General features: G+C 35.7%; 2 protein-coding genes across 3 annotated transcripts; one reads left to right on the forward strand and one right to left on the reverse strand.

The window, feature by feature from the left end:
- Positions 1–684: 684 nt before the first annotated feature.
- On the forward strand, positions 685–4,660 carry LOC100249518 (long-chain-alcohol oxidase FAO1). Its single transcript, XM_002285298.4, has 3 exons — positions 685–1,049; positions 1,179–1,451; positions 2,687–4,660. The coding sequence occupies exons 1-3, from the start codon at positions 840–842 to the stop codon at positions 4,427–4,429; spliced, it is 2,226 nt and encodes a 741-aa protein (XP_002285334.1). The 5' UTR covers positions 685–839; the 3' UTR covers positions 4,430–4,660.
- A 9,799-nt stretch (positions 4,661–14,459) lies between these two features.
- On the reverse strand, positions 14,460–19,901 carry LOC100244364 (phosphate transporter PHO1). Of its 2 annotated transcripts, none has more exons than XM_010651815.3 (15): positions 19,516–19,901; positions 18,661–18,807; positions 18,347–18,581; positions 17,646–17,988; positions 17,484–17,532; positions 17,197–17,268; positions 16,881–17,010; positions 16,637–16,757; positions 16,281–16,530; positions 16,096–16,200; positions 15,952–15,996; positions 15,726–15,878; positions 15,274–15,552; positions 15,056–15,192; positions 14,460–14,977 (listed from the first exon to the last, which is right to left on the reverse strand). In XM_010651815.3, exons 1-15 carry the CDS (start codon positions 19,750–19,752, stop codon positions 14,887–14,889), a joined length of 2,394 nt encoding a protein of 797 aa, XP_010650117.1. In that variant the 5' UTR covers positions 19,753–19,901; the 3' UTR covers positions 14,460–14,886. The 2 variants fall into 2 exon arrangements, with proteins under 2 accessions (XP_010650117.1, XP_059592905.1); XM_059736922.1 differs by lacking the exon at positions 19,516–19,901 and adding an exon at positions 18,932–19,058.
- Between the last annotated feature and the right edge of the window lie 390 nt (positions 19,902–20,291).

The following is a 20,291-nucleotide window of genomic DNA, read 5'->3' on the forward strand; positions in this document are numbered from 1 at the left end:
CTGATTCTGGCAACACATATGTTGAGCGTGAAAGGCAAAGTTTACTGCAACAGGATACAGAAGCTTCTCACCCCATGCCAAGGGCTGCCAAAGCAATTAAACAAACATATCAAACTTAACCACACCCAAATAAATCGGTCACAACAAACAAACACACCATATAAGCTAGGGTTATATACTTATATTATCATATCCCACATCGAACGCGAAAAAAGAATTTCTTGCACTTCATTAGTAAACTCTTTTTAATCATGTCGACGGCTTTAAACTAAGGATCATTAGGCGGAACAATATCCCTATGAAAGAGAATAGGTCATTATAGTCACCCATTTGAATGGTATTTATTAGGATTAGGGGACAACATTTTTTTTTTTATATTTTACCTCTTGACCTCAAGCTTGAGTCACTTGGAGAGCTCATACGGCTACAGATGGTGTCGGTGGGGCTCAAGTGCATGAAGCCACCGTCAAGATTGACCATTAATAAAATTTAGACATTATATGACTAAACTATATAGCAAAATCTAGCTCTTTGTAGCATGCATACAATGATCAAAGAATGACGTAAGAAAGTGGGCAGATCAAAATTTTGGTTTGGATGAGAGGAAGGCATGCTTTTCTAATATATATATATATATCACAAAGTCAACAAATGAAAATAAAAAGAAAAGAAGATTAGGGGAGCGTTGCAGTTGGCATCATTTTTGTATGGTTTGCTTTCATTTTCAAATATGAACTGTGGTATCTCCCTCAGTTTTCTTCTATAAATAGTCAATGGAGGGATATAGTAAAATAAATTAGAGTTGAGTTGAGTTGAGTTGAGAGAGAGAGATAAAGAAAATGAGAAGAGAATGCGATCCTCTGCTGAGGGGTGGGAGAAGAGAGGGCAAATACACTCATGGGTTTTCTTCAGCTGAGATGCAATCTCTGGCTAGCATCTGTGAGGTTCTCTTACCTCCTTTACCATTGAATTCCATAGAGGGCCAACCAAGCAAGGCTGTCCAATCCTTCTATCAAGCTTCTGGGTCTCAGCATCCAATACCTGATGAGGTAATAGCTACTCAAAGTCTCAAACCCCTCTCTGCAATTACAGATGTGTGTGTCAGTATGTGATTCACATGCTTATTACTCACTCTTTTTGTTTTGTTTTTGTTTTTCTGTGTGGGGGAATGAGAACAGGGTGCAGAGCTTTTTGTGAAGAGGGCCTTAATAGAAGCTGTGATCCTGGTGAGAGTAGTTTTAATAATTCTCTCCACCAGATTGGGGACATTGTTGCTTTGTGGATCTCTTTCTTTCTCTGACAAGTGGCCCTTCATTAACAACTTCTCAAGTATCTCCTTGGAGAAGAGAGAGAAGATCCTCCAGAGATGGTTCAAACATCGGCTGCTAACACCCATCAGACTTGCATTCGTTTATATCAAATTCTTGTGCTTATACGCTTTCTTCACTCTGGTATTATTTCTCACTACATATCTCTCAGTCCCCCGGCCTTTTAGGAGGTTCAATTCTTACTTTTTGGCTCCACTGGTGTTCTTGGGGGTGTAGTTACGAAAATTTGTTGACGGGGATGTAGTATTTGGATCTATATTTCATGAGAAGGTTCAACTACAACCAAGATTTATATTAGGAAAAGAAAGAAAGAAAGAAAGACGGGTTATCCAATGGGTGAGAGAACCACCCAAATTCAAAGCCATAGCTTGAAACATCCTAAACTTTAGGAAAATGCCAAGATACCTAATCAGTACCGACTAATTCTATCTAGATTGTTGAATCTACATGGCTGGTGAAATCCAAACTAGAACACAAATAACTGAGATCAAGATACAAGAATAATGAGATTAGAGTACAAAATCATAAGATATGAAGATGTATTTATATGACATCACCTTAACCATATTCGTCATGAGAGTTTAAAAATTTTAAAAGTTACCTTTCCATGGTAGGATATAATGTCTATGAATGAAGCATGGAGGGTCTATATATATGTGGTATGGATTCTCCTAGTTATTAAATGCAGTGTGAAACACGGTTCTCTTCTGCTAGTCCAGCTGGTTGTAGTGCCCCCCACCCAAAAAATAAAAAAAACAAAATTCAAAAAGGAAGAAAAAATGGCTGAAAGAATAATACGGGAACCAAAGATCTCAAGTAATTTATACCACAAGCCTCGTAGATACGATAAAAAAGGTTCCACGTAGAGAAACCAATTTGTCCTGAAAAATTACAAAATTGTAAGAAGTAAATAATAATTTGTCCTCAAATAGAGTAGGGTCTTTCTATGACTGAAATCCTCTTTCCTTTTCTTCAAACTAACTTTTCAATTTGTCATCACTTTATTTTTACTAATGCTCTATTTAATTTCAAAGGAAAAAAAATAATTTTCTCAACTCATTTTTTATTTTACATGTAGTATACAAAAAAATACCTTCAATTTGTTTTTTTTCAAAAGGCAACACAAGCCAAGCATGGACCACAATCCACCATACAGGATATGGTAGTTGTTGGAGTCTTTAGGGTCTTAATTCCAACTGCTACCTCACAGGTACAATTCAAAGTGACTTCTGCTTGTAAAGTTGTTATTATAGTACTTTACTCATTGTTTTACCTTTTAACTGATCCTGTTCTCTTTTCATTCATCTTCTATAGATGTAGACACGTTGCAAAATTTTCAATGCCCACATTTTTTGCAGGCTGATGAAAATTCAGAAAATGCAGCATGGGAAGCCATTGGATATCATACTGACACTGATGGGAACCGGTCAAAAGTCCCAAAAGAGAGGCCTCTTCAGAAGGGAATGGTAGAAACCATGCAAGAAACTGAATCAACCCTTGTTCAATCCCTTAATCAGAAAGGTCTGAAAGTAGTGAAAGATCCTGAACAGAAACTCTACAAAATCAAATGTGATGTGGTGGTTGTTGGGTCAGGTTGTGGTGGAGGTGTTGCAGCTGCTGTCCTGGCGAGTTCTGGTCACAAGGTTGTTGTGCTTGAGAAAGGGACCTACTTTACTGCTACTGATTATTCTTCTTTGGAAGGTCCCTCCATGAATCAACTATTTGAATCAGGAGGAATCCTTCCAACTGTAGATGGGAAGATGATGATCCTGGCAGGATCAACAGTGGGAGGTGGCTCTGCTATTAACTGGTCGGCATCCATCAAAACACCCAAGTCTGTTCTCCATGAATGGGCTGAAGAGCACAAGCTTCCACTGTTTGGGAGTTCTCAGTATTTTTCTGCCATGGATGCTGTGTGTGAGAGGATTGGGGTTACAGAGACCTGTGTTGAGGAGGGATTCCAAAATCAAGTCCTCCAGAAAGGGTGTGAAAACCTTGGTCTTAAAGTCGATCTGGTGCCACGAAACTCCTCCGAAAAGCATTACTGTGGTTCTTGCAGTTATGGTTGCAGGTCAGGAGATAAAAAAGGGACTGATTCTACCTGGCTGGTTGATGCTGTGGCTTGCGGTGCCGTGATCATAACAGGATGCAAGGCTGAGAGATTCATATTGGAGACGAACGAGTATGGAAGGGTGAAAAGAAAGAAATGCCTGGGAGTGATTGCAAAAACACTAAATAACAACATAAAAAACAGGATTCAAATCGAGGCTAAAGTAACAATCTCAGCATGTGGGTCTCTCTTGACACCCCCACTAATGATCTCTAGTGGGTTAAAAAACCAGCACATTGGCCAAAACCTTCATCTCCATCCTGTCGCAATGGTTTGGGGATACTTCCCAGACTCCAATTCAGAGTTCGAGGGAAAAGCCTATGAGGGTGGGATAATCACGTCCATGCATAAGGTGGTATCCGAGGACTGCCAAGTAAGAGCCATCATTGAGACTCCTGCTTTGGGGCCGGGATCATTTGCTGCACTTTGTCCTTGGGAGTCAGGTCTCGACATGAAGAAAAGGATGGTGAGGTACGGGAGGACTGTTCACTTGTTTGCTATGGTCAGGGATGAGGGGACTGGAAAAGTCAAGGTCGAAGGAAGAATAAGCTATAACCTAAGTGCAATAGACAAAGAAAACCTGAGGGCAGGAGTGCGGCAGGGGCTCAGAATTTTGATAGCAGCAGGAGCCGTTGAGGTGGGTACCTATCGAAGCGATGGCCAGAGACTTAAAAGTAAAGGGATTAATGAAAAGGAATTGGAGGAGTTTTTGGATTCAGTTTCTGCAGCAGAAGGGCCACAATCATTTGTAGATAAGTGGACAATAACTGGTACTGCCCACCAGATGGGGAGTTGTAGAATGGGAAAGAGTGAGAAAGAAGGTGCGGTTGATGAGAATGGGGAGAGTTGGGAAGCAGCAGGACTCTTTGTTTGTGATGGTAGCGTTCTGCCAACTGCTGTAGGTGTCAATCCCATGATCACCATCCAGTCAACGGCTTATTGTCTCTCCAAGAAGATAGCAGACTCTTTGGAAAAAAGAACAGATCAGTAAAGGCAATCGATTCCAGTAATTCTGAGTTATCAGCTGTTCTTTTAATTGAAAAAATAGAAAATTAGTGTTTTATTTTCATATCTAGAAGGAAGTTTAGTTCTAAAAGGTCATTATGTTATCGATTTTTAGAAGGGTTTTTATGGTTTTAAGGATTCCATAGAATCAATAGATTGTACTTATTACAGAAAAATAAAATGAGAAAGCCTCTCTCTCGTCCTCTCCTTCCCCTTCTCTCTCTCTTCCTTTAAATTTAGCATGCTTGCATGGAACGCATAATTTTTATGTTGAGGAACCCTTTTGTAAGTTACATGTCTGAGTAAAACACACACATTCAAGCACACTTAAACTGGGGTGTCATGAAATTGAGTAGAGAGGTTGATTAAGGAACTCAAAGTGACTTCTAATAAAGTCCGTAAGGCTAATGATATTAAGAAGGTGCCACAATGACTCTACTGGAAAACCCTAAAAGCTCGTGAAGAATATTGTGCAAGTTTTTGTTTATTCTAGGAACATGTTTCATCATATTAAAAAACGTATCACCTGGTTATTGGTGAATATTGGTGCCTCAAGCAAAGTTCAAATCACTGCAAGATAAAATAAAAAAAATAAAAAAGGGAGAATGGTAGGGAACAAGTCATCCTTGTCAAAGATTATTTTTCTAAGAAGAGATATCTTTCTGTCAATTGATTCATCAATTGGGGAGCCACTCGTTGACAATTTCTTTGAGTTATCTTGTTTATTTTTTACGGTCATCTTTTTTTTTCAAAGATGTATATTTTTAACCTTCATTATTTTATTTGTTCATCATTTATTCCGGTCATCATTTTGTAATGATTTTGATCATCTTTTATTTTATTTTAATAATGTTCATTTTAATCTATCATCATTATTCATTGATAATTATTTTTCATACTCACCAAATATTTTTCTCAATCATTATGATTATGCAATGACTATTTCGAAAATGATCATATGTACTTGTGTTTTATGTATTTGTTATTGACTATGAAAAATCATGATAAAATTTTTAATTTTAAATAAAAAAAATGCTATTAGGACCTATTGAAATGCAATTGGGCTCTTGTTATAATGCTATTGGGGACTTTCATTGTGGTAGATCACTCATATTTTATATTTAACAAAATATAATGTGATGGTGAGGACAAGTTTTTTGACATTGATCTATAAATAATAAATCTCTTGTAGCCCATAATTTTGTTGGATAAACAATCTACTTTGCACAACCAAACTGATGACTTTCAATGACACCAAGAATTTGCAATGTAATTCTTTTATCAATGAAGTAGTGAAATTCAACACAATAATAAAGGAAATAATATACAAGCAAGAAATAATAAACTCCCTAACTTTTTTGAAATGAGGACAAAACTTTTGTTATAATCTTCAATCCGTTATATATAAAAAATTTAAATGCAAATTAAAGTTTTATTTGTCAATTATTTAGAAAACCTTGTAATTATTTTTATTCACAAATTTTCATAATAAAGTTTACATTATTTTTAAATATAATTAATATAACCGATTACCCTTCAAGATTATATACATCATTAGCTCTAAGCATATATTGAATTCAAGATAAGTCCAATCTAACAAAGAAAATGGAAAAGGAAAATCTAAAAGTTGTTTACATCAAATTCTAGTAACAACAATAATACAATTTAAAAGAGTCGGAAGAAAGCCATCAATTTTGTCATTTTCTTCTTATTTGACAACATTTTATTCAGGTCAATCAAATTTATAGGAGACATTTCTTAATTACAAAAGAGATATACAAGAAAAATGATATAGATCATTCATCTAATCCTTTCATAATAATGACCTACTTCAAAGTTCACATATGCATCATACCAAAGTGAGTATTATTAAGAAAACACATAAAATACAAAGTATAGAATAATTAAGTAGTCAAAAACCACATATTCGCTAAACAAATTCCTTTAACAAAATAATTCTAAACATAAAGAAAACAACCAACCAACAAAAGAATTGTATTACAAAACATGGATAGTATGATAATGACAAAAACAAAACTCAAGTCAATTACAAGGCATCAATATAATAAATCCAAGCACAACTTTTGATAGGACAAAATTGGAAAAAAAAAATAATTTTATTATAATCATGTTCATAACTCTTTTCTTTACTAATCATATTTTATGAAAATATTTTACTATCTTCTTTTAAATCTCTTCAAGTTATTGAAAAATAGATAATACAAATATAAGAAAAGAGCTTAACATACCTATTGAAAGTGTAGCATTATTGAGCATCAGTTCAATTACAAATGATGTCCCTTGAAATCTTGTTTAGTTGATCTCTCATTGAGAGTATATTTGATGACCTTTAAACTATCAAAAGTTAAAACACAAATTGTTATTAATCAATTATTTATACAAGTTTTTTTTATAAAAAAAAAATCATAATTTTCATTAAACACAAACCTTTGATACAATAAGGGTTGGATCATCAATAATTTCCTTCATATATCCCATGAAAAAGTATTCACATTTTATAACACCTTCTTGTCTTGGACAGTAACATGAATATAATAATATAGCATTTAAATTAATATCATTTACCTAATCATGAATGTGTTTAGATGCAATCTCACTGGCACAAATCTCTAATCAAGTTCCCTTTTAGAGGGCTTTTTTTTTTTCCTCTCTCGGGTGCATAGATGCCAAGTCCTCTACATTAACAAAAAACTATTGTTAGAATTTTGTAAATTGTATTTATGTATAGAAATGAACAAACTTCTTAGTAATAATCTCCTTGAGATCTTCACATGGTCTTGCATTAGTGGGTCTAAGCGGTATGATGTCATTGTTTGGGTTGAACAACTATCCAGACCTAATGAAATTAACATTATAAACAGTGAAGTTAGAACCAATAAGAAAAACATATTATAGTCATAATTCCCACAACATTGATATATTGAAATACAACGGGACAAAAATATAATCATCTTACTATGATCTTATCAATATGTCTATAATAAGTTGTGCTATATTTTCAATTTGGTATGATTTTGATCAAGCTTTGAAGACTATTGTAGGATTGACAAAAGTAATACGTCCTCTCAGTCGTCAAGCTACTAACTTTCTATACAAGCTCCTAGTGAAACATAACACAATATATAAGGAAAAAATGTTGAAATTTTCAAATAGACATATAAGAGAGTAAATGTAAAATCCTTGTACATATAGAATGAGATGCAATTTGCAGACAATTCTTAAAATGATATCATACTCTACACAAAACGCTATATGGGGAAGTGTAACTCAATTATGTTACCATTCTTCATTAAAAGTGAGACTAGCAAAACAATTTGTTTAATATCTTATGGGTTTTCAAGATTAGATTTCATGGAACTTTTTACAACTCTTTTATTTTTCTTTTTTTTCATTAATTCCTATGAAAATAATGAAGCAAGAGAAAAGTAAAACTTTGTAAAGGAAATAGAAAAATACATATTGTTAAGATAGAACCCTTAAAAGCAGACATAATGTAACGTTTTTGGAATACACTATTCCTTTAATGATATTTCAGGTTCACTTTTATCTATCTATAATCCATGCATTATACTTTATAAGCATTCTAACTTAACATCTCTTACATTGTACATGATTGAGGTGCATTATGAGTTGTATGAAATATTCAAGTCATGAATTCCTTATAAGTAGATGATTTGTTCATAGTCAATTTGTAGACTTAGGCAATTCATTTGAGGTTATAGTGCACCACCTCCTAATTAGAGGGATCACTAGCATTGGCAGTCGGGATGGAGTTCCCATGGTGAATGCACTAGTGTGCATGGTTACATATTAGACAAGACCTATGGTGAGTCATGACATAAGACTATCAAGTAATCATAACGTTACCAAGCTGCTACACCATATGGTTTCTCAACCTTGAAAGATTATTAAGTTTGTGCAAAAGTTAATAGTGGTTTTGACCTACGAGTGAGATCGTAAGTTAATCATATATTCCCTATGAACTGAATCACTAATAATGAAAGTTTATAGCAATAAGCAATCTTAATAGAGATATGATATCTCATGAACTTTGAGATAGTGTGTCCCCTTGAATGATCCTAAGGACGTGTGATCATGAAATCTATGGGCTCGTAGTAATTCCTTTTGTGGAATTTGATATATGCCCTTAGTGAGGTCAAGTATGTCATTTGATCACATAATAGGAAAATCTATAACTCAAGGATTCTAGGGGTAGTCTTGAAAAACTGATAACTTTTACCTTGTTAAACTACAGACAACCAGTTCATAGGGAGACTGTATATAGTGGATAGTAGGTCAAAGACTTGAACATTTGGTATTTCGTTGTAATATACATAGGATACTAGAGTGTAGTTAACTATCTATAATGGGATGTTAAGTCAACCTCAAAATTGAATTCTGAGGGAGTCAACACATCCTATGGGTCCCAGTAGTCCCCATTCGAGCTCATATTCCTTGATAACACAGTTATGAAGGGTAGATGAGTTTTAGTTCATTTTTGTACATAAGGGCATTTTGGTAATCGCGCAAGATTACATAAGAGTAAGTGAACAATATCTCTAGATTATACTAATTGATTAATTGAAGCCCTAATTAATTAGCAACCTTTTTGGGTTAGATTATGTGATCCAAGCCAATAGTAGACTCAAGTCACTTAAGCATAGTAGGAAGCTTATAAATACCCTTTTAGGAGTTGGAGTTTCTAACTTTTGTCATTCTCTCTCTACAATCCAAAGAGAGAACCCTAACTTCCAACCTTGAGTTCTCCACTATCTTAGTGCCTAGAGCCAAAGAAGAGTTATCGGGTAAAAGATTATGGTGTTTATGATATCTACTATAACTTTAGAATATTTTACACCGATTGGAATCAATTTAGGAACATTCAGATCAAAGGCATGTAACATTATTCTCTAAATCTATGTTTTCTGTGGTATCAATATTGTTTTTGAATACCAAGTTTTTCGTTGCAATAAATTTAAAGAGCTTAAGATAAATTCTCATGCACCCTAACAATTCAGGGCATGGGAACAGAGCAGTCTAGGGTTTCCCAACACATAGCCAAATATCACCAGATGAATTGGTCATTGCACGTGGTAGTCAATTGTCTCCCTAACAATATTCATTTGTCCAATGGGAAAGGAAATGAGACATTAAGTTGACAAGGATAATTTAAAGTGACCACATGATTATAATCTCTATCTTCAATAAGGGCCCTAATAGCAATAATGTTTCCTTTTGCACCCACTATTAAATTGCATCTTTATGACTAAAAAAAAAAAATCATTAAGATAATAAATACACTAATTCATTCATAAAGGATATGTATATTTAACGATGGTATTATATTTTCTTAACATAATAAATAATGTATACCATAATAGATGGTTTTTTTTTTTTTTTTGGTGGTGTCACCTCAACAACAACATTTTCAATTTGTTTTCCCATAATATTCGTAATCGGATTTAGTTTAGATCAAATATTAGAGTTGTCAATATTAGAATGGGGTGTGAGAAGGTGTTGTTGGGGTCTCGACTCTATCTTGTGCCTCATTATGAATGTTTTCTCTTTTAACTCATTCATCTCATTATTAATGAGATTTGTTGGACAATGAAAATAACTTTGATGTATTGCATGTTGCTCTCTTACCGTAATTAACTTGATTAAAATATTCAGGTGTACCCAATGCTTGTATAAGTATATCATTTGGATCATAGTATTTTATCCATTTTTTTCAAGTAGTTCTATAAAAACTCATGCTATATATAACATGAAAATAAAAATCATTAATTCTTATAAAAAATTATTATCAATACCTAATATGGTAGATTAAATATTGTGTTATTGTGTAATAAAAAAAAACCAAAAACTTAAAATTAAACTAAAATAGTCATCTAAGTAATTAGCATAGTTTTAAAAGGCTCAAGACGCAAAGCAGTCCTGAAACCTGAGGTGTAAGGCGCACCTAAGGTGCGAGCTTTAGTGAAGTGAGGCGCACTCTAATTTACATATATTTTTTCTCTATTTTTCTCCTATTTTTCCTCCTCCTCTTCGTCTTCTTCACTTCTTCACTGCATGGTTGAGGGTAGGGCAAAATTTGGGAGAGTTGTCGGGTTGAAAACAACCAGAAAAGGGGGCTGGAAGGGAAAACAGGGCCAAAACGACATCGTTTTAGCCTGTTTTTTATTTTAAAGGAACAAGCTCCAAAACAATATCGTTTTGACCTATTCTTTTTAAAATAAAAAGGGTCAAACGATGTCGTTTTGGTCCCAAAAAATAAAATTAGGGCGTCTTTCTGCCCTCTATAACCTGACGTCAAAAAAGAAGAGAAGGAGAAGAAGAAAAAGAAGAAAAATGAGAAGGAGAAAGAAAAAAAAGAGGTAGGGGGTCGAGGCACACCTGTGGACTGCACCGCGCCTTGCGCGCTTAAGTGTCACCTTCATGAAGGGGCGTCACTTGCCTTCAGGTGAGGCGGCGGAGGGTGGCGTCGTGCCGCTCGGAGCCTAGGCGCGCCTTTCACAACTATGGTAATTAGGTAAAATTTCATTACTTACTATTCAATCAACTACAGGTTGATTGATGTCATCATATTGTCCATTCTTCTCTCAAACTTTCTTTCATAATATGCTCATGTTAATCTTTGGATCCATTTTGCTTCATCTATTACACATTGACAAGTTAGATTCATTAGACAATATCAATTTTGAAGACTATTACAAAGCCTCAACAAACATTTAATGTAAATTTATCATATTATCATTCACTTACCATTTCATACTTCATACAAGCATACCCTTTTCTACTAATCTAATGATTATATATGTTCTTTGCTTATTTTACTTTTTGAATTTTTCTTACCTTCTATAAATAGTAAATTACTAAATATTGTGGTTAAAGAATTTATGGGAGTAAATTAACTTGTCATGAAACCTCAATGTCATAAGATGCTTCAAATGACCCTCCCCATGAACTTATATAGGAGGTAGGAAGCTTGTAGAGGCCTTTGGAGACATCTACACTTAACTACAAAGTGGAAGAGTATGGAAGCTTTTAGAGAGGGCTAGAGATGTCCACGCATCTCTACACTTTTCTAAGAGAGCATTGGAATAGTGTGGGGTGTTCTAGAGTCTTCCAAAGACATCTTATACATAGACTAGTGTAGGAGCTTCTAGATTATTTTTGATTTGTAAGGAACCCTCCAAGGTTCTAGAGACTTCTTAAGGTGCCTATAAATAGGTTAACAGGAAGTTTGACTCTTTTACTTCTATTATTTGTGATTTAAGGTTTAATAATCATCCCTTACAATTTTCTTACATGCATATTGCATCGGGCACATCTATTTCATCGAATGTTTCAACATTTGGTAATGCATTGATAACAAGATGGTGCTCTATACAATCATTTAGTTAGGTCATCAACACCTTTTTTTTCCACAAAATACAAAAACTAAAATAAAATGATCTGATTTGTAGCCTAACTTGTTGAAGTCAACCAATGTGAACCTAAACTCATCCATTTCATCAAATGTTTTAACATTTGGTAATGGATTAACATAAGGATGGTACTCCATACAATCATTAGTTAGATCATCGACATCCTCATTTTCAACAAAATCTTTTTGAAGTGGTAATAGATCAATTGACCATTTGAGATTAAGTTGGTCTTGCACATGGAAGACTTTCTTAGCTTGAGACGCTAAAATAAAAGGATTTGATTTGTGGCTTAACTTGTTGAAGTTAACTAATGTGACCTCAAATTCATCCATTTTGATGCCACTCTTGTTTGTACACCAAATCGCAATTAAAAACTAGAATCTCAAACATATTATAACTAAGGTATATTCCATATCTCAATGATGACTCCATAGAAACATAATTTGCAGAACTTAGGGTTCTTATCGTTAAGAACCTTAACGATAAGAAAAACCAGAGATAGAGTTACTACGGCTTTGTAATATTTTAGGTTGTTGTCCTTTGGGATCAACTTTAATGTGTACGCAAATCAAAGACTGTCTAGGCATTGCTACAACATCATGTTAACAACGAAAGACAAAAATGGTGTGGAAGCCAAAAAGTTGGTCAAATAGAAATTACAATATTGCTCTCAACCACCTGATGAATAGGAGTTCCCCATCATCACAATTACAATATGGCTCTCGTTTAATTGATGAACAAGAGTTTCCCATCATCAAGCAGTCGTTGCAATTCTACCCTTTGTCCATCTCAAAACCATGTAAACAGGTATTACTTGGCACATAATTGTCTTCGAATGAAGTTGATATGTTACTTGCTTTCTTGCGAGCTAACTCTCATGTATTCACTTAGCAACATGATGATATAACCAAGATCGACCTCACCATAGCCAAATATTGACTAAACATCAAACATGGGAGTTGACCCATTAGACAAAAGAAACATCGATTTCATCTAAAGCAACAAGAAGTCACCCTTAAGAAGTGAAAATACTTGAAGTTGGGTTCATACGTGAAACTCAATACCTAAAGTGGCTGGCAAATGTAGTGGTTATTGTTCCTAAGAAGATTGAAAAGTGGAGAATATGCATGGAATACACAAATATGAATGATGAAGCTTGCCTAAAAGATTGGTTCCCATTACCACAAATTGATTAGCAAGGGAGGAATTAATGAAGCTTATGAAGGTAGTTGAATAGGCCCTTGAAATTTTGGAAGAAACTGATGGGATTCTCATTCACCAAAAATGTGGTTGATAACATCATCCACCTACGTCTACCTAAAGCCCATTCTCTCCATGATTTCCAAAAGAAAGCTCCGATTAATATGATTATGGTAAGCCCTCTATGTCAAGCTTCTTAAATGACTTTTGGCATTTATTCTTCGGCCTTGAATCAATGGTAAGCCTTCTATGATATCCAAAATTTCTCTAGCTAACATGTTACTATATTTGGCAGGGGCTGTTTTAGAAGATTTTTATTGTTTCTGGTATGCCTATAGATTAGAGCTTATTGTGGAAAAATAAAGTTAAAAAGTCTAGCTTCTTCGTTCTTTTCTTCTTTCATTATTTTATGTGCTCTGGACAGAATCTAAATCCTTCCCTTTCATCATGAGAAAAGTGATGGTGCAAATATCCATAAGGTTGGTTCTTGTTTCATCCTAGGCCCACACCGTGTTGAGATGGAAAAAAAACTCAGCAGTACATGAAATATGAGAAACTTTAAAAAGCTACATTGCAAACTAAACAAGCAAGTTTCCTGGGAATATATATACTAGGCTAAAAGACACTAAAAACGGTTATGCCCACTTAATCAAATATAGAGTAATTGAAAAAGTGAACAATCTGCAGCGTTGAATCGGGATATGATGGATTCTGTAGTTTTGTTTGGACCCTATGGCTTTTTCTCTTTGTTGTTGCTTTTTCGTGTTGTTCTTAAGCATATTTCCTCCTTCCTTGTTCTTTCCTGCACGTATCCTCAGTGGGTGCATGATGCAAACACGTTATATGACAAAATAAAGAGAGATTTCCCAATCACAAGAAAACTGGTTGATCCTGAAAAGTTGAGGCTCAAACAAGCATATTGTTTGTTGCAGCCACAAGTCCATAATTAGAAGGTTCATGGTCTCTTTCTTTGTCATCTGTTTTCATTTGCAATATGTCAGCAGATTTTTTGTTACAAAGTCCTATAATTTTCTCTGATCATAGAACAATGATTTGAACTTTTGAAAAATGGACCATTGAAGTATTCCAAATATATAGAGTTTTGAATGAGAAACCAACCATAGAAACTCAAAATGGGGACCAGATTGGTAGTAGATCAAGGTACCATAACCCTTCCTTTTAATATTTTGGATACTGGGTTGGTCTCTTGCCATTCGAAATTGAGGACTGGAGAAATTATTTTCAAGAAGCATCATTTCACAAATTGCTTGGCAGCAATGTTCAATTTCAAAATGGGAGTTGTCAGTAATTGCTGGTTCCTTAATTCTCTAAACTTGATATCATTTAGATGAATGACAAGCTCTATACAATCAAAATTAACCACAACATATTATTGACCAGTCCTTGTCACTGGATCTAAATACTCCAACCTACTAAAGCAATTTTCCAACTGCCAAGCTAGTTGAAAATTCATTAATATCAACCCTTTTCCTCAACACAACAAAACCCTAGAAGAAGATGTGGAAAAAGGAAGAAAATTCTAAAAATTGGTGGTACATTGATATCATGGAATCCAAATTTGCAATGGGCATCAAATATTATTCAGCGCCCCCTTTGTTGTTCAATAAATTTGGAGCCTTGCGGTTCACTTCTTCGGTTGGATTGTCATGAATGAGGATTGATTGTTGAGACTCTACACATTGTCAATGTGGATCCCTTGAGTCCATGCTAGTGGGAAATTGCGTACCCCTTGGTGTAAGGGGACGTCTGTACAATGGTCTAAGCAATGCCCTCAACCATCTGAATCGGTCTCACGGAATGGTAGAGGAACAGCGTTCACTGCCCTGAACTTGCCAACATTGTTCAAATGTTCATTCTCCAACCTGTGGTTCATGGGTTATAAGTATCAGGAGCCTAATTTTCAGGATACAAAACAGCTGCTAAAGTGACACTAAAAATACCTGTAGAAATTCCAGTGCCCACGTCTGATAACCTCAAGAGAAGCCAAGAAAAAGTCTAGCATCCGGGACTCCAACATTCCAACATTGAATCGTGTGACTGTCTCCACCCAAGCAACTCTCAGGACCAGATTCAAGACCTGAGGACCAGTTTCTTGTCATTTTCAGAATTAAAAAAAAAAACCAGAGCATTAAATTTCACTTTAGGAAAGACAACTCACAATGGAGACATAGTAGATGCTTTTGTTTTTGAGAATCAGATCATCTCTGAGCCATGGGTTCTTGGATTTGGGGTTTAGAAGGTTCCAGTCCTGAACAAAATCCCAATACAACTGATAAACTGTGGCCAACACAGAGGTGACCAGGACCACAACCAACCATAGTTCGGTTTTCTGGTTAGCATACGTTATCCTGGCACCAGCTGCTACCATGGCCGAAACATACTTGCCCATGTTAGCCAAATGTTTGGGGTCACACTCATCGAACCATCGTCTTGCACACTTGAAATTACATCAAAAAAACATATGTTAATTAGACTAGTAGTATAAAGTTATTGTAGGGGAAGTGTTGAGGAAAATATATGATATGGACCAAGAGTAAACACAAATTAGAAACAGAAACTCCTTTGAAATGGTATGAAGGAAATAAAAACAACTATATTCACAGAGGTTACCTGCATGGCACGCCAATAGTATGGTGCAAAGGAGATGACATAAGCAAGCTCCCTGTATAACCTTCCAGATTTGCAGGTCTCATAGCGATGCGTTCTGAAACTTCGAGCCAGGAAGTAGCAGGCTGTGGATTCCATGTGCCTCAGCAGAGGAATCTACAAACAGGAAGAAACAATCAGTACCTATAACACAATTACCAAATTGAGTTTTAGGCTTAAGAATGTTTACCTGGCTAGTAAGTTGGTCAGCCATGAAAAAGTCCACCATCAAAACCTGCACAGAAGTTGTCATCAATTATGCTTTAATTGCCACTGTTGAAGTAATTCAGCCACATATAAATAAATGTATGAAATGAGAAGAAATAAAATGTACCTTATAGAATGGAGAGCAGACTATGTTGCGAATGATCCGAAGAAAGCAATAGCGAGTAGGACGATAAAAGATGTTAAATGGGCATATCAGCAGCCCGATGACAAACTGAAAATGGGATTGACAGTTAGCACAAAGATATAAAGGATTGACTCTTGCTTTTTCTGAATCTTTGGACCAATACTAACCAAAAGAAGAAATCCAGGAATGGCGTCAACTTGGGTTGGAGAAAAGCCACTGGAACGCAGGAGGAGGTGAACGACCATGGCCCCAACCACTGCTGTCATGAAGGAGGTGCATATGAGGAATGCATCTCTGTACTTGAGGGCTGTGCTGGGTGTGAATTCAAATATGAAATTGTAGTTGATCCTTGTACTCTTCCACATGAACAAGTTGCATCCATACATAAACAAATGCAAGCTTAGCAATGCAAATGCGCTGCACACAATTACACTTACAGCTTCAGCTATCATACATCAGAAAAAAAACCTACTTTTTCATATTCAATTCAAATATGAACTTTAAAAAGGAGTGAAAAATGCACCTGAAAACAGGGTAAACAGTTTCCATATAACCCGCCTCTGTTCCAGGGGAGAACAAACCGCTTAGGTGGGCTAAGATTGCGTACACACTGAACAAACTTACAAAACAACCTGTAAACAACCCTGCATGCACGGAACAAAACACAAACAAACAAGAAAAAAATTGACGTTAAAAGCTTGATGAAGGTAGGGTAGAATGGAAAAGGAAATATTAATTTGGATTGAGATAAAAGAGGGAGATGGTACCAACAAAGAAGGTGACCATGTGTGAGTCCCTGTGATGTTGGGGTCTCAAGAACTTCATTGCCTTCTTCCTGTCATTGTTGGCGAAGTGCCTAGTGAATATGGACTCCACTTCGTCCATTAGTCTAACCACCTTCAATTATCATCACAATCACAACAACAAATTATATATATGACTAATGAAAACAACTAAGAAACTGTTTTTCAAAGTGGGAAAAGGTGTCTTCATACTCAACAATTATGTCTTCCACACAATACTTATGCAACATATAAATCAGAGATACTGCATATAATATAAAAGGGTTTCCAAGTTATGTACCTTATCGGAGCTAATGAAATGAGATCTCTTCACTGATTTCAGATAATTTCCTGATGCCTGTTGATTCGACACCTGCTCACCCATAAGAAAAGGGTAGGCCATTAAACTCATTAATTAATACCTCTTCACGTATAGTACACATGAAATTAGAAAACAATTAAGCCTAGGCACTTTGGGTGGGGGATGAGGCCCTTGAGGGTGTAGAGTCCCATTGAATTGGGTTAAGCCTATTACCATCCGATGGTCAAATATACGAAATGTTTGATCTAATGCTTCACAAATCTTACCTTATCGAATTTCTTGAGTATCTTGATAAAAGCCACCATATTCAGGGAGCTGCCAAAAATGGAGTGCTGATCAGAACCCAATTTAAAGAAATCTTTTGCGCAGAAACTATAAATAAATTCTCTTGCAAGGCAACATGTGCATCAATTAATAAAAATAAAAACCTGTAAGTTTTCAATAAACCGAGGCCTCTGTAGAGCTCCACAAATGCCCCTCTGATCATTTTCTCAGCACACTGAATTTTCTTCCGATTAATGAAATCTCCGGCGCCTTCCTTTTTGGGGTTGTTTACTAGATCCTCCCAAAGCATAGATGTAACGGCTGAAATGGAACGAGTAGGTGTTGTGGTTGGAATGTCAATTCTCATGGACATCTTTGGTTTTCCATTTTTTGTTTTGGATCGTACTTCAGACCCAATGAAATTCACCCCATTTCGTTCTAATGCTGCAATAACGCTATCTGTCTCTGGGGTTTGTCCGGGAGTTTCCTCGAATTCAGTTGGACTTTCTGCACAAGTAAGAAATTCACCTCTGATTTTCTTTTTCTACATTCCATCTTGGATAATTTTCTTGGATTTCTAAAATAATCATTTTTTGCCCTTTGTGGAAAACTGACTCCGCCCCATGGGATCTCCTTATAGATGGTGTGAGAAATAATTATCTAAGAATTGACTGAAATTTTTAATATTAACATTTTTGAAAGGACATGGCACTCTAGAAGCCACACCATGCAACAGAAGATATGGGTTGACAAATAGTAATGAGTAAATTTGTCGCAGACCACGTAAAGGACCATGCAGTCAAATCTGGAGTGAATTACCATGGCACCCCCACACTTTCGATGTAATAACTAAAAAAACCCTCACCGGACAAGTCGGAGTTCCGGGCAGAAGATGACCAGGAACGAAGAAGATGGCCGGAGTTGGAGCGGGACTGAAAATTCTTGCGCTGGCGGTCGGTGAGAATCTGCTTGAGGTCAAGCAGATTCTGCAGCTGCTTATTGAGGTTCTCTCCTCTTTCAAGAAACTCGGTCTCTTTGGTTCTGTAGAACTGGTTCACCTTGTCAAGCTCTTCGTCTAACCTCTCAAAGAACATCCTCACCTGAGAGTTCACCACGATTCAAAATTGATCTACAAAAAAATACCATTTTTGTTGATGTTTTCATCGAGTTTTTTGGTACCTCATCTTCTTCGGAGAACAACTGAACCAGCTCATCAGATTCAGAGACTTGGTCTTCTTCTTCTTCTTCTTCCTTTCCATGATGATGTTGTTGTTCTTCTTCGTCTTCATCTTTCTCTCCTCCTTCTATGGCTTTGTTGCTCCTCACCTGCATATTCACCAACAGATTTCTTGTTGTTTAGCGTCTCTGTCATTGATATTTTTACGTGTTGTGGTTGTATTTTATTTCCAAATGTTCACGATGATTTCGTGATCATAGGTGCAAAACCAACCGTTTCATTGCTTTCGTGAGACAGCGAGGAACTCAAAAAGATGGCAGGCCCCAAAAGCCATGAAAACTCAGAGAAAGAAAAAGAGAGAGACAAAACCCTTTTGTTTTTTCCCCTTTTTTTTTAGTGTGAAATCAACCAAGTTTCAAAAGTCATTCACAAGTCTAGAGAGAGAGAGAGTTTGGGGTTGGTGAGAAGAACCGGAAAAGGATGAGAGAGTAAGTTTAAGAAGCCAAAAAAAGAGGGAGTGTCGGCATATCAGTTTAGGTATCAGAATACCGGATACCCGAAACTTATGCCTGCAAATGACCTCAATTTTGCATTTTTCCATTCCCCAAATTACGAAAACCGGATTTCCCTCATTTTTCGGTTGGAAAAATATGAATTTTGCAAGTTTCGTCAACTTTTAGAAAAGTTTCAAGTTTCGAACTCGCCGGAAAATCAAGAATAAGCTAAACCCACTCTGTAAAACTGCCGGAGAAGCTATAAAAGCAACCGGAATCCGAACCCATTAATCTCCGGTACGAATTATAATGGTTGAAGTTAATGGAGTTTAATCGTATCAAAATATGTTCACACTTTTATACCTGAATTGTGTCCGCTTTGTCATGGGGATTGGGAAACTTATGGCGGATTTTCTTGACGAGGGAGCGAATAGGATCGAGAATGGAGAGACCGAAATTGGTGTCAATGTCTTGGGTCTGTTTGGGTATTCTGGAAAGCTTAATCTTCTTGATGTTCTTCTTGAGTTGCCAGTAATTGACGAAGGCGTCTTTCCATTCTGGGATGAGTTGAGCTTCGAGCTCCTTGGAGAACTTCACCATTTTTATGGAAGAAGAATGAAAAAGTGGAGGGGAAGAGAAGGAGAAGAGATCGGATATATGAGACGGCCTCCAGGTTTATATACACAAAGACTCGTGAATACAGAGCCTGGGATGGGAGGGACAGAGACGGGACATCACTCCTTTGTTTCAAATTAATATTCCCATCTCCGACTTCGACCTTCTAACATATTTTCTTTTATTTTAAAATTAAATAGATTAATTAATGTATTAAAAAATTATTTTAATTATTTCGCACGTTTTAGAATTCATTAGAACTGAAAAATGAAAATATTGGTACTGAATTTTTATTTTTATTTTTAAATGAATATTAGTGTAACATAATAGGGTCATATATTCTATTATTTTAATTAAATATTTTATTATTTTATCGATTTTAATCAAATAAAATATTATTTAATCCTTCGAGTTAATCCTTCTTGTTTGTACTTTTTTCTTCCTTCTCTCTTTCAAGGAATTTGTATGTAATTAATGACAAACCTTTTTAAAAAATATGTTAATAGTTAATCGATGTATTGGAC

This window comes from Vitis vinifera, chromosome 5, assembly GCF_030704535.1.
Source record: "Vitis vinifera cultivar Pinot Noir 40024 chromosome 5, ASM3070453v1".
Classification (NCBI taxonomy): domain Eukaryota; kingdom Viridiplantae; phylum Streptophyta; class Magnoliopsida; order Vitales; family Vitaceae; genus Vitis; species Vitis vinifera.